The sequence below is a fragment of the Hylaeus volcanicus genome, chromosome 2 (genome assembly GCF_026283585.1).
Source record: "Hylaeus volcanicus isolate JK05 chromosome 2, UHH_iyHylVolc1.0_haploid, whole genome shotgun sequence".
NCBI classification, from domain to species: Eukaryota; Metazoa; Arthropoda; class Insecta; order Hymenoptera; family Colletidae; genus Hylaeus; species Hylaeus volcanicus.
This window is the reverse complement of record NC_071977.1, coordinates 17,237,674-17,257,907: the sequence shown is the minus strand read 5'-3', so window position 1 is coordinate 17,257,907 and position 20,234 is coordinate 17,237,674. Positions and strand designations below refer to the sequence as shown.

Below are 20,234 nucleotides of genomic sequence, written 5' to 3'. Positions count from 1 at the left end.
ATAGAAATCTGCCTCATATTGTGATATATATTAATATTAAATTTTGTCCACTTATTCCGTACTGTGCGATGGGAGCAAGATTATAAACTCACCATCTGCGGGATCAGCATGTATATCCAAGGAATTAGGAATACAAATCGTAGAAAATATTGATAACACAGCTTCTGTTTATACTGCAGAATGCATAGCGGTACACAATGCTTTCAAAACTGCTCTTCACCACTCACACCAAAATGTTAAAATCTTCTGTGACTCCCTTAGTGTCCTCCACAGCCTTAGAAACCCTAAAAGTGATGTTAAAGTAAATCCATACATTCTTGAAATTAAAAAAACGTATAACAAATTCATACATGAAACTGCTAATAACAGGAATATTGAACTCTTCCGGATACCCTCACATATAGGTATTGACGGGAATGAAGAAGCTGACGTGCTAGCCAAACTTGCGACTACAACAATAGACGACAATCGCAATCTCGTTCCATTTTCAGATTTCCGGGAACATTTCAAGCGCTAAAGTAACTCAGATACTGATAAATTCACAAGAGAGCAAGGTGTATATAAAGGCAAAAAATATTTTCTGTACTATCATCAAAATAGCAAAAGACCATGGTTCACAAATAAGAGGCTTAAGCGAGAAAATATCGTAACATTAAATCGTTGCAGGTCAGATCACTACAGCCTCGCGGCGTCATTCTCTCGGGTCGGTATTACCAACGATTCAAAATGTAATTGTGATGCCGAAATACAAGATTTGAATCATATAATCTGGCAATGTCCACTATATAACTCTCCACCTATCAACTTAATAAAAAGACTGAGAAAGTGTGGTTTCCAACTGCCAATGAATATAAGACTTTTACTTCGTAAGCTCAACAGTAGAGCGTGCTCTCACCTTTGTAAATTTATAAAAGAGTGCAATTTGTACATCTAAAAAAAAAAATAAAAAAAAATAGAAAAAGACTGCTATAGACGATAGAAATCCAATGTACAAACAAGGACAACCACTTTGTATTAATCGTTAGATATAAGATGTAAGATGTAAGTGTTGTTCATGTATAAACCCATGTAACGCCGTATAATTCTCATCATTAGAGAGTTTTATGAAGGCTTAACAAAACAAAAACAAAAAAACTGTTTATACCACCGTATAGTATTGTAGTGTAAATAAGATAGAGTTCGTTTTCTCAGGAGTTCCGTTATCGATTTTTTCAGAAGTCCGAAGCAATTCAGGTTATGACGGTTTAAGAAGCATTGAATAATAAAAAGCATGGTATCGAGTTTCGTCACTGCTTCAATGTTGTTGCTCGTGCAGTACCATTACACGATTACAATTTCTATGGAAGCATTTGCTGCACATGCAATCAGTGTACAGGTATCTGTTTACCACGATTTCCTCTTTCCATTACAGTGTGCCATTGTAATCTTGCATCATTAATAAGATTACAAATAAACTGTTCATATCAAGATACATTTTGAAGAGTTGTTTTTATTAAACTGAAATTTATTATTTTTACTCCATTACTAATGTTCATTAATGTCCTTTCACAATCCTGGAAATATTTCTTCCATCATTCATAAATATGATTGTATGATTGGTAAATTTGTTGATATTCAATCTGTGCCAATTTAAACTTGACTGCTAGCTTTCCACGATTTTATCTTCTTAGCACGGTGTGCCAACATGACTACAAATCATTAAAACTTTAGACGTAAACTGCTTACATTAACTATTACATAAAATTTCTTTCATGAAGATATACTTGGAGGGTTGTTTGCAGTACACTTTAATCTGTAAACTCTACGTTCCTTCTACCTGTAATATTTGAAATATTCATTGCACTACTCAAAAATCCATTTAATATCCACAATCTACATAGCTGTACGATTTGTAAATATATTATTGTACTAATTTAAATAAATATATCCAGTGTGTCCATATAAATTTTCTACATAAGGTACAATTACTTCATGACATAGAGAGTTAAATTAATAAACAGAATACTGTTTAGGTTAAGGAGCAGATGCGATCTGTTACAGTCAGGAATAAAATAATAAGACACCCTAATAATTTCTAAATTTTCATTTAATAGGTAACATAAACGAAATTTAATGTATGTGTAACATTTTATGCTGTTTTTGTTCAAATGTTCCAGTTGTTTAAACTAAGATGTCGATACTCGATATGATTTTATCTGAAGAAATATAAATACTGAAGAAAATCAGTGGGACAAAAAGATAATGCAGTCCCATAAATATTCGTACCTTCTATGTCTAGTAAAGAAATCTGTCTAAATTAAATGATAGGTTTGATATTTTCATATAATTGTTTCATTTATAAATATGTACATGAATAAACTTTACACTTGTATGAATCTATAATGTATTACTTATTTGAAAATATCAAACCTATCATTTAATTTAGACAGAGTTCTTTACTAGACATAGAAGGTACGAATATTTATGGGACTGACTGTAGGTATGACTAAAAAATAGAACGTCCAAAATCAATTTGACAGGTTTACTTAATAATCACTATTACACAGGACCCCTTTAATTTTAATTATTAACCGCTATATCAAATACTGACATCTTAATTTAGTCAACTGGAACTTATGACCACGCACAGTATGAAATGTTGCATATACAATAAAATTAATTTATGTTACTTATCGTAAAAAAATTTGTTACATTAGTAGAGTGTCCTATCTTTTCGATTCCGACTGTACAGAATCTTTCCATAATGCAGGTTAGGAAGTGTTGAAAACCATTGAATAATAGAAACCACGCTCACGATTTTCGTCCCTGTGAAGGTTTCGTTATACCATTCCAAGATTACAATTTCGACGGATACACGAACGAACGGGGTCTACCGATTTTCCACGGCATCGGAGCGAGACAGTTGGCCACCGGAGACCAAAGGGGCTGGATCCTTAGCAGATGTAATAGAAATAGAAGCGTCACATATACGACGGGGACAAGGAACGAAGATAAAACGAGGGTTGCCGCAACGCGATGCAGCCTATAGGGTAGCGCTGTAAAATGAGAAATGCATGAGAAAGTCAGAGGGTTGGGAACTTACCGTCGTGGGAGTCATAGAGGTAGATGATTTTCTTCCAGCCGTAGTATCGCACCGTGTCGATGATGGCGCGATGATAATCCGGACGCATGCTTATGGCGAAATCCAGGAGACGAGAGGACGGCGTCAGTACCTGAACATAACACGAGCAGGCTTTATGTAACGTCCACTCGATCCTTCGACTTTTAGATTTTATTCGACCGCGATTCTCCAACACCCAAATTTAACCCTTCGAGGAAACGTTAGCTGTAACCGTATTCTTTCTCTCTGGATTGAGAGAAATCTGCGTGAACGCCGCGCCGGGGAGGAAATATAACCGTAAATATTTATGATATTTGCACGAATGACAGCCCATTGGAAAGATTCTCGGGATATGCGCGATATTGGCTTGTTCTGTAAATTCCTCCCTTCGGTTCCTGGAAGCGACATAGCAATCTAAGTGAATTATGGTCCATTTGAATGCACGGGCCTTGTTCATTACTCATGAATCGACGGAAAGACGTATTCAGTCTTAATCGAGTTTATATTGCTGAAATGTGTAACACTGCACGCATGAATTTTTAGTTTGGTCAAAATGCTTCAGAGACAAACCCATCCAAATGAATATTCTCTACTCATTTTTTTCAATTTTTGTTTGTAAACGATCGTCATTTTGCAACGACACAATACTTTCCCAAATCCATAAGTGCATCCAAAACTATAATCACATATTTCATAGGAATGCTTCAATTTATTTATGACTGGTTAATCCATGCAAAGAAAATCTGCGAAATCATACAACAATACAAAGAAAGACCTTATCGGACTTACTATATTATGGATTTTGTACACGCTTCTCTGATTTTGACAATAAAATTAACTTAAGTTTGAAAAACGCAGCCTAGTTTATCTTATCTTTTGAACAAATAAAAAATAATGAAAGATGTAGGAATACAATCACAATAGAGATACCAACAATTATTTATTCAATTTGTATAAAAATTCTTAAAAATACTCTCTTTTCGTTCGTTACCTTGATTCACTTCACGTGCCTCAAGTAAATTTCATGTTCAGTTACCTAAAAACCATAGTCTCTTACAGAAAACTGTTATTTTACGTTTTCGACGTATTTTTGCATGCAAAATCACGTCCTCGAGTACCATGCCGCTCACCGCAGGGCACTCTGTATATTCGCGAGTAATAAATCTCCGAAGTGCAATATCTTCGCCGCCCGCGTCCTCCGTGATTGCCTTAGCGACACTAACTTCCCGACAAGAACTTACTTCATCAAATTTCTGTGTCTACAAAACAATTTTCTACGAAGCAAGACTGAGCACAAGATGAATTCGCGTGGGAAAACAAACAAAAGTGTCTTATCCGAGCAATATTATAGGAACGACGCTCTACCCTTCGTCGGGGTTACCAATAAAAATTAACGTCGTAACGCCATTGAAGATCTCATGGAAATTGAAAAAGATTTCCCTTTATAAATGGTCGCTCTTAACTGTCCGTAATTGACCAGCGAGGGGAGGGTGGAAAAAAAACACAGGGGGAGAGGTTTCGAATCAGCATTACCGCCCGATTACCATTTAAACGACACGAACGTTCGTTACGCGTTCCACCGCATAACAGGACGCACTTATATTCACGTACACGGTTACACATCTATAGAAAAACTCACACTTACCGTCCCGTCGAAATATACAGGGGCGCCCATTCATCCAATATGGACGTACGATATCAGTTTTGCAAGTGGTACCGCCGGCCCGATAAATGCGCGACCGTTGCAATTCGACGCGGCGAATAAATTTTCGGTCGGTCCGATTCATTTCGAAATTCAAATTGTAATATGTTTGTACACACCCCATACATATTTATGTATTTATGGGATTTGGTGACTGGGAGGGTCGTGGGTGTGCGTTCGAGAGCTGGTGATTGCGTTACGGCGACGAGCGTTCGCCCGTCCGCGCTAATTATCAACGCAGACTCCGCGAGAAGCTATCGATTTTCGGTTGGATTTCCCCGAGCACACGGGCCCGTCAACAGGAAAGTGATGTAGGAAACAAAAAGGAAAGTTGTACTGGTTTGACCAGTACAAGTAGAAGCTATGAGGATAAACCTTGCGGAAAAGGCGATTTCTTCAAAGATGACGCTTTGGACCTGACCAGATGGAGGAATGGGGTCAAATGCGGATTTCCTTGTACATTAATAAAGCGAGAATTTCTGGATGTTTATTTGGAGAATGTTAACTGCTGTATGTTAAAATTTAGAGAGTTTATTGTTGTTCGATGACGAGGTATCCTGGATAAGATTTTGCATATTTACATAAGTTACTGTTCTATTCTTTTGTAGTATTTCATATTTCATTCTAGCTATTTAATGACACGCTTTTTGCTATTTTTGGAAGAATTAATAGAAAGTTTAGGTAGCAATTAAAAGGAATAGTTTTTGTAACGATTAATCTTTTAATGGTGATACGATTATGAACACATTAATTGATGATTTGTTCAAAATGCAAGTATGAAAGTTATTCCTCGGTAGGATTATTAAACTCGAAGTAATTCACAACGGTAGGCATGTTAAAATTGAAGTTGTTTATAAAAGTATAAATGTTGAAATTGAAGTTAAAGTTCTCCATGAAAGTAGTAAAGTCAAAATTAAAATTACAAAAACCTAACTTTTCAGGATGTGTTAAATGTTATCTAATCGTATTTCTTTGTATCAAAATTGACTAACACTGTCTTTTTGATAATTTACTGCCTTCTTTACCCTTGAAAACAGTACTCTATGACTGTAACCAAGGTATCCGCGTCTCTGGTTTCCTGCAAATTTTACTCTGTGATTGTTTTCTCTCCGAGAATGTTGTCAGTTATGTTTCCTTATATTTTTTACAGTTTTATCGCGTTTCTTTTTTACTTTCAGTATTCTAAATTAAATTTTAACTGCACAGAACTGTTCAAAATCGCTTAAATGTTAATTTAAAGAAAAGTGTTTTTATTTTTCATTTTTTGATTTCTAAACCATTTAAAGCTAAAAGTATTCATGAAAATATAAATGTCGAAATTAGAGTTCTGCATGAAAGTAGTAGTGTCAAAATTGAAATTCATACAGATAGGAATGTAAAAATTGAAGGCCATCAGGATAATAGAAATTTTAAAGCTGTAGTTACACTTGAATACAGGAATATTAAAATTACAATTATTTTTGAGAATAAAAACGTATAAAATTAAGGTGAAGTTGAAGTTGAAATTATTCGTGAATATACAAAGGATAAAATTAAAGCGAAACCCGAGGGTAGGAATGTTAAATTTGCAGTTATCCATGAAAGTAAAAATACTAAAAACAAATTAATTTACGAAAGTGGCAGTGAGAAATACATGGATAAAACAATAATTATTAAATAAATAATACATAAATATTAATGTTTGGAATTATTTCAAGATTCATATTGTTATTTTAATAAAATTCACGATTTGCTACTTTGTCGGGATGCTGTTGAGCATTAGAAAGGCGTGGAAATAATCGTCGAAGACCGATAAGTGACAAGAAGATCTGTTAAGGCTATGGTAAAAATAAACGCTATTTTCCCTCGAACGGTGTTATAAGTTTTTATTTAGCTGAGCAGAAAAGCGTGGTACTTACCTTCTCAGGGAACCAGGGCGTCACGAAAGGCATCTGGAACGTGTTGCTGTAAGAATGGAGGGTGTCGAACGAATCCGGACTCACGGAGCCTAGCATGGAAAACACCCCTCTGCTGAATTGGCTGCAGACTGAAACAAACAAACAATGCGAACTTTTCAGATACTTCTTTTTAAAAATGGTCAATTGATGAAATGCATAGTGAATCGCTAACGTCGGAGCCCGACTACACAGTTTCTCGAAATCCTTATTGCTTTAGAGCACATTTGATAAATACATTAAGGAATTGCTCCATAACACAGAAACTATTTAAAAGATAATGAAATATTACTCTATATTGTTTCAATATGTTATTGTTAATCAGTCGATCTATGAACCAATCATATGCGAAAATTATAAAGTTTGGAATTATTTCAACACTAGAATTATTTACAGCAAGAATGAAATAATATAATAATTTAACGTTCTTCTTACTAGCGAACGTATATAAGACACGGTGATGTTACTGTTATTGTAAACAAGAGATATCTATAATAAAAACATGTAAATATTTTTGTTTACCTTGAACTAGAATACGAAAATAGAAAAATGGAAAGAAAATGTAGGCCTGGTAGTGCCAAACAAATTGTTTTTCATTTGAATTGAAGTACAGTCTGAATAATAAATCAAATGCAAGTCATGATGATAGTATTTGTCCAAGAACTCAATTACGTTTGAATAGTATTAAAAAATTATAAATATAATAATTTAAAATTGTTTTCTCTTGCGATGTTGGATATTGTTTTACTTAATTTCAATTTATTGCCTCGTTATTAAATATTGTAAATTTGTTAAATACAAAGGACGCATTAAAAAAATACTTCTCAAAAGTGCTTGATAATCTCAAACCAACACTACATTTATCAAAAAACTAAATCCCTCGACAAACTAAATTACAAGCTTAATACAATATTAAAGGAAAATAAAATAACGAAAAATTATGGAATTAGAAATGTAAACCTGGTAGAATAAATAGAATTTTACCCTGATTTACCACTGGAAATGACATAACGTCCTTTAAAAAAAAACACCACATTATATTACTCGGCAGTAGTAATGAAACTATCCAGTAAAGAATTATCATCTGCGGCAGGCAGATAACTAAATTCACAAAGAAATACAAAGATAAGAGTCAAGGTAATTTTTTTGAAGAATATTACTGTTTCGTTTTTAAATTACTGAACACCATAATGAATTTGTTCAATGTATTCATGGTAAAATTTGTACAATCAAAGCGATGAAAGGTTGATCCAGAAAAATGTATTAACTTTGACGAATATATGTTAAGGAATAAGTGCAATGTACGTGCAATCGTATCGATGCGCGCTGCGCCATACGTTACCGAAAAAAAAAAATACCATTACCATTATCATGAATGCTCTCAATCTTCGACAGACGAACAACCGAAGCGAATTTCGTGGAAATCAGGGGTAAAATCCGGCCAGCCGCCGCGGCATTTCACGCGTAATTTCATTCGCAGCCGCGTCCTTTCACAACGGTGTAATATCTATTTAAAGGTGTCAAAGCATAGCCAGAAGTCCAATAACTCTGTTTTTCATTATGGCGTAACGAACAAAGCGGAAGGGAATTTCATTAAGTTATCAATAGACTTTTGCATCGATAATTTTGATTGGTTACCCTGGCGATACGCGTTAGATCCCTTTGTGTTGTTGTATTGAGTTCTATTAGCAGAAGAAAGTCTGAGAGGAAACATCCTTAACAACGATCACGGTTAGAGTTGAGTGAGGCTTCGAGCACCTTGATTAATTGAACAACGGAGAGGAAGCTAGTTCTTGAAAAACATCGAGACTTCTAACTGGATTTCGATGGGGAGTAGGTAACCTATTGGTCTCTGGGCCTAGGAGGACATTAAAGAACCCCATACATAATATAACACAGCATAATACAACAGTACATAACATATGATAACATAATAAAACAATATACAACATATGGCAGGTTAAGTCAGCGTAATGCTGTGTAATATAACAAAACACAGCCTAATTTAAAAGCACATATTATCAAACAGGTTAACACATTACACCACAACATTGTATAGTAAAATACAATGCAATATGAGACACCATAATTCAATGGTACACATAATACAACAGCATAACAACATATAACACAACACAATTTTAACGCAACAGTATAGAACACTTGACAACATAAGACAACATAACTTTTTAATACATTATGATAATTTATTCGCAGTTCTGCTCTTCTCAAGCAAATAAACAGGAGAGAATAATTATAGAAAACAGGTACATCCTCACCGATTTCGATGATTTTTAAATATGTTGTAAAAATCAACATTCCTACTTTTACTGTTTAGGCTCGGAATACACGTACACGACTATTAGTCTGTATGCGTTAGCTATCATTCGCTGGTCGGCTCGTGTTTCAATCTTTTTCGAACTCATTTATACATATAAAATAGCGCATGATCTGTATTCGTACAGTAAAAAAATTGGGGTCCGGGGGCTGGCCCCCGGCGGGGGGTTCGGGTCGAAGCCCCCAACCACGAGTATTGCAGCGCACCACGCAGGTTTGTATACGCGGTTAACCTAAGGGGTGTTTATAGTTTAGCGGGAGGTCGAGGGAGCGAAACCCCCCGCCTGGCAGAGTGTCTGGAGGGCGCAGCCTCCAGCATGCGTATAGTTGACACGTATGCTTTTCAATTTTTGTAAAAGAATTTTGCGCAAAAAGTATATGCCTCGAAATTACGGAAACTCACAGACGCGTATATGTATTCCGAGCCTAAACAATCTACGACTGAACGCTTACATACACATTGCCACAGATGCGTAGTTATACGCAATATTCATTGTAGTAGTAGCAATGATATTTTGCAAATACAGTAAAATGTGTGTAGAATGTATTCGTACACCGATCAATTTCTCAGAAAGTTTTGTATGAAATTTTAGTTTATTAACTTCTTTTTTTATAATCAATGATTTTTTACATATTCTCGAAAATTTAGAATAGATATAGTTCAAACAACAATTATTAGTTTATATAGTTGGCGAAATTAACAAGAAAATACGAAAAATCGGTAGAAATATAGAAGCAAGTATTCGTACTGTTCTTATTGACGAACTGTTTACAGTTGAGTTTGTAACATAAACACAACAGTTTATTGCTTCGCACAAATTAAAAAGCATGAAATTTCCAGTAAATAGGGAAATGGAGAAAATCCCATCCGGAAGGGACGTCCGAGGGACGGTTATATGTATAGGAAAAAGTTATTCACAATGTTGATTTCTACAACATATTTAAAAATCATCGAGATGGGAGAAGATGTATCTGTTCTCTATAATTACCTTAATTTTAAATAATTCTTCAGAAACTGCACTCTTTCCAAGTGGATTCCACTTAACAAGACTGTTCAACGTTGAATAGATTTGCGTCTAGCTGAGGATGAGACCGAACGATCTCGAATTGGAATCACCGGAAACAGCGGGCGGATTCAAGTCGTGAACTGACTAAGTACACCTTCTCGTAAACGCTCCGATAATTCGACACATTTGGCAGCGGGGTGTGAAGCTGTGCCACGCGAGATCGATACACTTGCGCCAAACGGTGATAACCGACGCGCGATAAAAGTTTTATCATAAAACGGACAGAAGAGTTTCAAATGGTGAAACGTGAAAGGGAGAAGACGCGGAGAAGATATGATATCGGGTCGAACAACGATTCAAACGTTTGGAACCTCGCCAACCTGTATACTTGGACGCCTCATGTAAAAGAGCGTGAAAAATGATCACCCGAGAAGGACGTTACACGTTTTAATCGCGAGAGGAAAGGATCGATAATCGCAGAGCAGCCCCGTTCGAAAACTTTGTCTCTCGATGTGCGTGGAAATTTATTCTCTGAAGTAGGCCAAGGTAGGTACAACAACAGAAAACAGAGCGTCAGTAGCGGACAGTTTTAAGAAAGTATAAAAATTGCTATTATTAGACCCTCGTGAATGTTACAGATAATACTTTGTTGCACACGAGGCTTTAGATCAGAACTAAGCAGCAGTGGCGCCACTAGTTCAGGTGCTCGCCGTTTATTGAAACCGTTCAGTTTTGTTATTCGTTAAATTATTGCGATCTTTGCTATCGATTTTTGTAACTTGTTGCAGATGTGCATACTCTTAGGTTCATGAAGAAATATTTGATATATTTTTAATTTTTACATTTTTTACATTGTGAACACATCCAACAATAAGCTTATTTGTAGAGATATGAAATCATTTTTTCGTTTGTATTGTATTTGAATTAAATGTAAATATTATTTCTCCACTACGACCAATATTTCCAAGTTTCCATTTATTCACTAATTACCATTGGCAATATTACCATTAATATAAACAGCAATTTTAATTACGTAATACAGCAGATCTTTACTACGTAAAGGTGATGTCACTGTCTAGATTAATATGTGCTATGCCGATCAAATACAAATCAATTATAACGCATCGTATAACGCAAAATGTGAAGTAGATATGTACATTGTACTCGCGCTTCATTCTCTTAATATTTAGAAATATCTCGTATGCGTCGGATGATTCGTTGGTCGAATTAAATAAACATTTCCTTGAGCAATGAAAATTTTTTACTGTAATTAATTAACATGCTCCACCGGTCTTCGTTTAGGAGCATATTCAGGTATTTTCCACACCGCAATGAAGTTTCCCTTGGATACCAGAATACATCTCATTCTGTTTCGAAATGTGGACATAGAGGAAGTATTAAACTAAAACGGATATTTTATGATACCGACAACCCCAATTAAATTACCACGTGGAAAACGTATTCGTTTCACGGCGAATATATTTATTCCTTTCCCGCTCGGTTCATTTATTTATTAACCCACTGCTTCACGATTTAAATTAATACTGTGCACACCACACTCGGGCACTGAATTTCTCATGCGCTGGAACGAACGTCCAATCTGCCTATGCCAATTCAGTGGAAGTCATTTGAAGCGTACCAAGAAATTTCAAAAATTCATTCTTTTAAGAAATATGAAATATCGAACTACAGTATTTCTAGACTTCTTGACAGTGAATCGTAGAATTAAATTTTTATATCTTAAATGCAAATTGAAACTGTTTTTTAGGAACGTATTTGCATTTGAATAACTTTAAATAAATTGCTATTTTATTAAATAATGCACCTCATCGATTTTGCAAGAAATTAACAATAATAATAAGTAATATATATTGTCACTGTACAAGTAAGTTCTCCATGAAAGTAGAAGTGTCAAATTGAAATTACAGTTAGTTATGAAAGTAGAAATGTCAAAATTGAAGATATTTAAACAAACAGGTAAATGTCGAAGTTAAAGTAATTTATGAGGGTAGGCATGTTAAAGATGTTCATCAGAGTACGAATGTAAATTTTGAAGTTAACGACATGCCAACTGTGCTAATTGGAAATCGTGTCTAAGTACGCAGTTACTCGAAGACCACGTAATAGAATTTCTGTTCTTCATCCAGAATAAAATTTGCTCGACACTGTTACATACAATAGCCTGACATTTACTATAGAGTGGAGTCTCGTTATACTATTTCGAAGGTTGGAATTCGAAGTTTATCACTCTTGGGGAGGCTTTTGGGGATTCCCAATCACTGTGCGTCGTATGTTCCCGAGTTTCACTGACCCTCATCCTATTTACTCGACGGGGCTGCCCCCATCCCGCTTTCGGTCCTGGAATCCGTTTAATGTTGCGGGAACGAGGTATCGGAATGTTTGGGATTTATACGACTGCCCGCTTGGAACCTCATGAATTATGCAGACACGAAAACGAGTTCTCGATCGCGGTAATCAGGAGCGATTGAGAGCATCCTCCTCTGCGAAAACACTGGTCAATGAACTTTCCCGCTTGTTTTCGTGACGTTACGCCCTCTTTTTTCCTCTTCTTCCAAGTCGGTTGGAGCGTTTGCAAAGTTCGCGAGCGATGGGACATCTTCGAACGTCAAAGTATCGATTTAGGATCCTTGAATGGGGGATCCTACCAAGCAGCATTTCTCAAACTCGGGTTCGCAAACTTGCTGATACGAGTTTGTAAGTTGTCGGAAGAACAAAAGCGTAGAAAACAGTATTATTCAATACCTTACTCGTAGTAAATTCCGAGAAGCATTACTATTCATCTCATTAAAGAATGTACAATTGTTTTTATTGGGATATCTATATATGTATAAATAAAAGCCCTGATTCACTAACTCATCAACGTCTAGGCTAAACTCTTGAACCTAGAAAGCTGAAATTTTAGACGGACTGCTATTAATTAAAGAACGCGTAGTATTCATTCTTAAAACCAGTGGCATAATTCTACGTAATCGCTCGTAACACGTGAAAATAAATTATAATGGGCGAGATTAGCATTCTGGCCAATTTTTTTTTACTTCTGAACTCCCACTACCGTGGGATGAACAACATTTTTTTAAAACGCAATTAGTCAGAAGTGAGCTACGGAATCGCATGAAGGGTGCACTCCCTTATTAACCATTTCGTTGTTACCGTTATTGTAGCTGCGTGTAATTTCGACAGAATTACACTGAGCCTATTTTATTTTAATTATTCTTTTATGCCAGCCGTCGCGCGGTACCGTTCGCGTACGAAGCGAGAGAAAAAGTACAGAAACGAAAGGACGCATACAGTGGTGCACAAAGTCTCACCCTCGGGCGAATTCGGCCCTCTCATCATGTTCATCTGGCTCGGAAAATAAAGTTAACTACAAATTATAAAGTTTATACGAATATGAAGTCTATACTGTGACAATTTTTCAAAATATGTCTCATCATTATTATTATCGAAAGACTTTGAACAATAAATATTTTCTATGAGTATATTTGGCTATTTACATTTGTAAACAAGTTATGAATGTGGATGAAGAATATAAACATCTAATTATTGAAATGTAACTTACTATATAATTAAGACTTAATGATAAATAATTTGCATTCAAGAACCGATGTCATTCTTTGCTTTATTTAAATATAAAAAGCAAATAGAAGGTAAAGTATTTTAAAGAACCTTTGAATATACAATAAGTTTCTCGAAAGTCAACATTTTATAAATAACTTCATTAAAAGAAAATGTTAAGAAACGAGATTGCAATGATGTTTCTAACGTTGCTTTAAGTTTATTTTTTATTTTGCTGGCTTGTTCAGACCGACTTCCAAGATTTATGCGTGTTTCAAATAGACATTATATTACGAGACTCGTTTTCGAAATTACCTTGTAGTACTGTCTACATTCCACTCAATGGTATCACGAATTCAGAGCTTTTTAAAAAATAAGGGCGCTACAGCTAGTCTGTCGCGTCCGTCGTTCCCAATCCGATTTCATGTTGCTTAAAGTCCCGATATCAAATAATAAAAACCCCTTTGCAATCTTTGCTGCTAGGCGTGGGACTCAGGGGAAAAATAAATAACACATCAGGTTTCCTCAGGGCGCACAGTGCGGACAAATAACAAAATTGTGGACAAAAATCAAAATTTCATTACTAATATGAATATATCGCTACTTATTCACAAAAAAAATTAAAATTAAGTATAAACATTAATAAAATCACAACAAAATTAACAAATTTAACAAAAAATTAACAAACCCCGACTTTGATGAAACTTTGTATACTTGTTTGTGGGACCTTCTTATAAATTACACCATCACTCAGTACGTGCGACTTTTACGTTTTGAGGGAGAAATTAACCCTTTTATCCGAGCCGCCCCTTTTACTTTTGCTCGGAAACGATTAGAGATTTCAAAAAAATGTTCAAGCAAATATTACACTGTTTTTAGAGGCCTATAAACCAATACCAACAAATTAAAAAAAAAGAAAGTTTTTTTTTCAATCCCCCCCCCCCCTTGAAATTTTAAAAATTTTGTTTTATTTCTGGATCAGTAAAAGCGTTTTTTTTTATTCTGAATACAACAGTATGTATGAGTTTATGATTTTCATACAGGAAAATGATGTAATATTGTAAAATTGTCGCTTTAGTAGTCCATATTTCGAATTCTTTAGGAATTTTTTTCTCATAAATAATAGAAATTGCTCCTATATGTTATTTAACAAAATATGCTTCATTTTGGCTGAAGATGTGCAAAATAATTTTTATAGAAATCCATAAATCAATTAAATGAGAATTTTTAACTTCCAATTGTGACCCTACACCAACAGTACGGTATCTTATTAAAAATTATATAAAACCGAACGTTGCAAGTATTTGCAAAAAAACTTGTATGTTTCTTAAAATATAACAAATAATGTATCCAAATATTTTGAGAACACACGATATTCTTTGCCGTTTTGTCTGTATGTTTGTTTAAAGATAAAGATTGCATTATGGATACAAATGATTGATACATGATTATTTATAACAATTTCCACGCTGACACACATTTTCTACGATAGAAATCTGCCTCATATTGTGATATATATTAATATTAAATTTTGTTCACTTATGTGTGTCTTATGTTGTCCACAGTGGACGCACTGTGGGGCGGGGTATAATCATCTCGAACGAGACTCTACATATAATTACGATTGAACTTCACAACAGGTAAGTTCGTTTGATCGTTCAATTATAAAATATAACATGATCGATTGTATCATATGCGGAGCATGATCAAACATTTTCTATTTATGTTTAAAAGAAACAAGTACATATTTTGTTTTATTATTTTATGTCATCAAGTATTTTGATGTTCTTAATTTTATTGTGTCGTACACATACTATCTAATTTCCTTTACTGGTCTGTCAAAATTAAAATTGAATTAAATTAATCAGGCCACATTTTAATACATTCGCGACCGGCAGATATTTACGTCTCTAATACCGAGTACTAACGAAAATAATAAAATTCTGATGCTGGACATTGCAAGCTTGTATCGGTAGGACGAAGATAAAAATTACAAAATGTATTTTGAAATATCAATATTGTAAATATGTAGTGTATAAAATAAAAAGATTTTCATAATTTTTTGATAACCAGGAATAGAATTTGAAGTGACGCGAATTCAAGTCAGTGGTCACAAATGTGTTAACAGAATTCTCAATACACATGTACAAACTAACGTACCAAATTTCAAAAAATTATGTCAATTACGTTAGCAGAAAAAAGATCACGAATGTGCCTCGAAACTGGTAAAAATAAAAGAGGACGCTCTCAATAGATTAATGTGTTACCTCACTGTTCCAGAGGATTGAAGGGTACTCTGTTTCTCGATTAGGAGATGTTAACCCCAGTTGTGCACCACTGTACCACACTCTAAAGAAAGGAAGAAAAACTGGTCGACGGGCGTGGGAGATGCCTTTTATTTTGGTTGTTCTGCGGGCACCCCGTGTGCTCGCGCGCGTCCTTCCAGCAGAATTCAGAGATCCGTTGGCGGTGTGGCCGGCATTTATTGCGGCTATCCCCAAGGGTGCATTTATATTCATAAGCATAATGGGGCATCGTGACATATACGGTCGCGGCGTACTCGACTCTGTCCCTTCGCTCTTTCATCATTATTAATTCCACGGGGCCCCGTAGCTTTCCTCAAATTCGCCTCGTTTCCGCTCTTGTGCTACCACCTCAACCACCCCCGAATTCCATTCCCCACCCCCAACTGGAGTAGAACCAAAATTCCGACGCGGCGCTACGTTTTTTCACTTCTTTATTTGTGACTTTACAACATCGCGGTCCAGTCTTTTGTTCTTTGTTCAAGACCTCTGATAGAGGCCTTTATAGATATGGCTCGACAAAATGGAAAATGACAGTTTATCATACCAAGGAACTTCATGCTGCCATAAACAGTTTTCTGCTATGAATTTTATTTTTTAAGCGACCGTTGTAAGTAAAAGGTAAGGCAGTTTTAAAGGGGTGTGTAGTTGTTTTTGAATATAATTGAAGAGTAAGCTTCTATTTGAAATTCATTCCAAGTAAACGATACGATCGATCTGTCTGACGATGAGACCTTTCTCATTTATTTAGCATGCTTTTACAATATAAAAAATATTCTTTTTAAGTTGATGATGAAGGGTAGCTGTATCCCCAGGACTGGAAACCAGAGTTAGGTGAATTTTAATCTGGGTAAGGAATAATTAAATTTATTGTTAGATAAAAGTAATTAAAGTTATTCCAGACTTATTAGTTATTACATATAATTGATTACATAACTTAATAATTTTTAATTAACGAATACTCTTCTTTGTCAAGTATAATACAAACGTTGTTTACTGTGTCGTTTCAATCCTTGAATCTCCAGAATTGCATGAAAATTAAAATTTTCCTTTCCAAGTTTGGATGTAGGAAAGAATATGGTGAATACTTTTAACAAGAGAGAAACATATTGAAACGTAGGAACTACTTTGAATAATATTTGAAAATTTTAATAGAATTCTTTCTCTTGTCACATTGAAATAAAATAAATTTTAATGATATATCAATGATAAATTTATTATGAATTCAATATTTAATTAATAAATGTCAGTACTGATTGTATAAAATAAATGACCAAATATTGAGCTTAACCTACTTGATTACGATGGTTTGTACGCGGATAAATAATATTTATAATATTCCTATCTTATATTAATAAATATAAAATAAAAAATATAAAGTATATTATATTTTTTATTAAATTTAATTCCAAGTACAGAGTTTACCAAAGGAAGCTTTAGGATTTCATTCGATAATAAAGTACCGGGATAGTTGTAATTGTCACTTCAACCGACATTATCTCTCACGTTTAATCATAATCGTACCTACTTTTATTTAAATTGAAGATTGCAAATATCCCATACCATTTGTGTTTGACTAAAAAACAAGATCCTGAAGGTCTTTCTTGGGAAACCCTTTATGACAAACTCCATTCGATGCATTGTCCTGAACAATTTCCTTTTCGAACTGTCTGGGTTACGACGCGCCACTTTATTACTCGTCCCCCATCCCGCCCATTGGAGATGTTCGCGTTATTAGGTTTGCAGGCGTGTTCCGGGTTGTCGCGTACGCGGTTCCTCCGCGTTTGCCACGAAAGCTTCTAATCGATATGCGATGCCGCGTGTTGCATACAGTGGAGACGGGCTGCGTCAAGTACGCGAGAGGGATGCACGATCGAGCTGGTGGCAAATGGCCGTCCCATTATCGGGTTTACATATGTACCCCTTCTGAAAAACCTGAGGCTTGTCGAAGGAGCCTTCCATCCAACCCGCTGGATTCCGCGCACGTCCCTAATTCGCCAACGACGGAGACGACATTGCGTACAAGTTACTGTAATTCTTTGTACTGGAAATGTACCAGAGTTATGCGAATTTGTAAATATACCATTGTACCTTTGTACATATTTTGCACGAATGTGTATTTCCGTGGAAAGCAAAGTTTCTTTATGAAAGCAGAATTTTTTTTATTTTCTTTATTTTCTATTTTTTTAGAAAGGTGTTTTAATTATAATAATTCTTATGACAAATGTGTAGAATATTTAACGCTTTCCCCGCTGTATATGTAAAGAAAAAGTTGAAACTACTCGATATTTCTAAGAAATTTACATTTGAAATTAACACTAAGATAATTCAGAGGGAATAGCGCAAAACGTCAAAGATCATTGCTCCTTAGTGAATAAATGGTAGAATTGACAGGAATGGTTTTTATAAGTCAATTGTTTAAGATTAAATTTAATAATATACTTGCGAACACTGTTTGTTGTGTTTCATGATAAATTATTAATAAGTATGGCACGTATTTATATGAACATTTTTCATCGTTTCTATGTTTCTAAACTATTACTACATTTTTTTATAGTTCTCAATTTGTGAATAAATAAATTTTTGTTAATATAGAATATTATACTGCAACTATACAAGATTTCCTTCTTTATTGTTGCATCATAATGCTCTAATACAGTTGATTCTAAACATTTTGAATTCTATTAAAATGTAACGGTTAATAATAATTAATTCTCATGTGCAATCGCAATGTAGTATCCTTTATTCATATTCAAAGCAATTAGTTACTTCTAACAGCGACAAATGCATACAGTATGCAAAATGTAATACAAATTCAGTTGTCCCAAGCATAAAAGCATTAACAGAAATTAATACTACAATTTGCGTGACACATGTACTATAACAATTAATGAATTAAATACCATAATTCAACTGTACAAGATTCCCTTATTAATATGATTTGTTGCGATATGAACGAGTCTCGTCACAATATAACGAATAATAGAAAATTACATCTAGCACTATTCATTCATATGTAAAATAATTCATGACTTCTAACTGCAGAAATGTGCAACGTTATGCAAAATGTATTATAAATTCAGTTACTCTGCGTATAGATGCAGGAACTGAAATTTGCATTACTGTAATTTACATTACGCTCCATCCGTGAAAAATTCTCACCTTATGATTATCTTTGCTTACCTAATAATCCTCGCACATTTACATACTTCCTTTGCAACTGGTAATTAGTGGCGTACGTCAACAAATAGGAAACGATCAATCAGAGGATACAGCTCTTAACCGTTTGACTGCGAAAACGTAAACAGGGTGTTCCAAAAATGTTGCATGACCTAAGATTCCAAGGAAATACGTAGAAAATTATCGCGCGGTGTTTTTGTTAATGTTCATCAATCCCTCGTGTTTTTCGCAGCTTCGATAAAAAGCAATCGACCGCGCACCTCGGGAGGCAACCATAATCGATAAACACCCGTGGCCCGACTATATTCCGTGTACCAAAGTTGCGTGAAGTATGCAGAGAGGGTTTCGCGATAAGATAGGCGGCAGATGGCCGTGGTATTATCGACTCCGCGTATTGGTCCGCGACCGAATAAGTTAACGTCTATTATTATACACAATATACTTACTTGCCGGCCTTGGACAGATTAATGACGTCGGCGAAGTTTCTATCGCGTACACAGAGCCGTTGCATCCTTGCAGATGACACCCATACTATCGAGCTAACCGCACGCTGCAAAGCTTTTGCACTGAAGATGCACCGCGTCTTCCGGTTAAATGACGTCGACAAATGGGACCGTTACAACGACGTATAGCGAAAGACAAGAGTCATCAACGATTAAGGCTTGCGAAACTCTAGTTTCGAGCTTTTTGTTCGGTTGCGTGTCCAGCGATGCTCTAACTATTGGGTTGTCCAGAAAGTTCGTGCCAATTTTTAAGAAAAATTCAAAGGCACATTTTAATTTTGATATATATATTGAATTATACAGAGTGTCCCAGCCTTAGTGATACAGCACTCTAACTCCAAAACTATCGGCTGAATGCAAAATTTCAAATATGGAAATTGCATGATAAAATGGGGCTCATGTTTCAGCGAGAAGGAATTTTTGTTAACTTTGTTATTTAACGAGATATGATGTTGTCAAGTTTCGTTTTTTAAATCGAACTATATATTTTTTTTATACCATGCGATAGTACTTTTCAAGACGAATTCATTAAGCTTTAATGTATTTACCCGATTTTTATTAGTTTTCAAGCTATAACGCTTCAAAGTTTGCT

The 20,234-nt window shown here is 35.1% G+C and overlaps 1 protein-coding gene across 3 annotated transcripts in view; it reads right to left on the bottom strand.

Annotated features, from left to right (window-relative positions):
• Positions 1-20,234, bottom strand: part of LOC128872653 (glutamate receptor 1) — a 648,027-nt gene that overhangs the window by 174,284 nt on the left and 453,509 nt on the right. For 2 of the 3 annotated variants that reach the window (XM_054115547.1, XM_054115546.1), the window contains exons 3-4: positions 6,701-6,828; positions 3,083-3,212 (exon numbers count right to left, since the gene is read on the bottom strand). In XM_054115547.1, the coding sequence (XP_053971522.1) occupies positions 3,083-3,212; positions 6,701-6,828 (258 nt within the window). Of the gene's footprint in view, positions 1-3,082; positions 3,213-6,700; positions 6,829-19,585; positions 19,679-20,234 lie in introns of those variants that run through there. The other variant, XM_054115548.1, reaches the window with a different exon arrangement.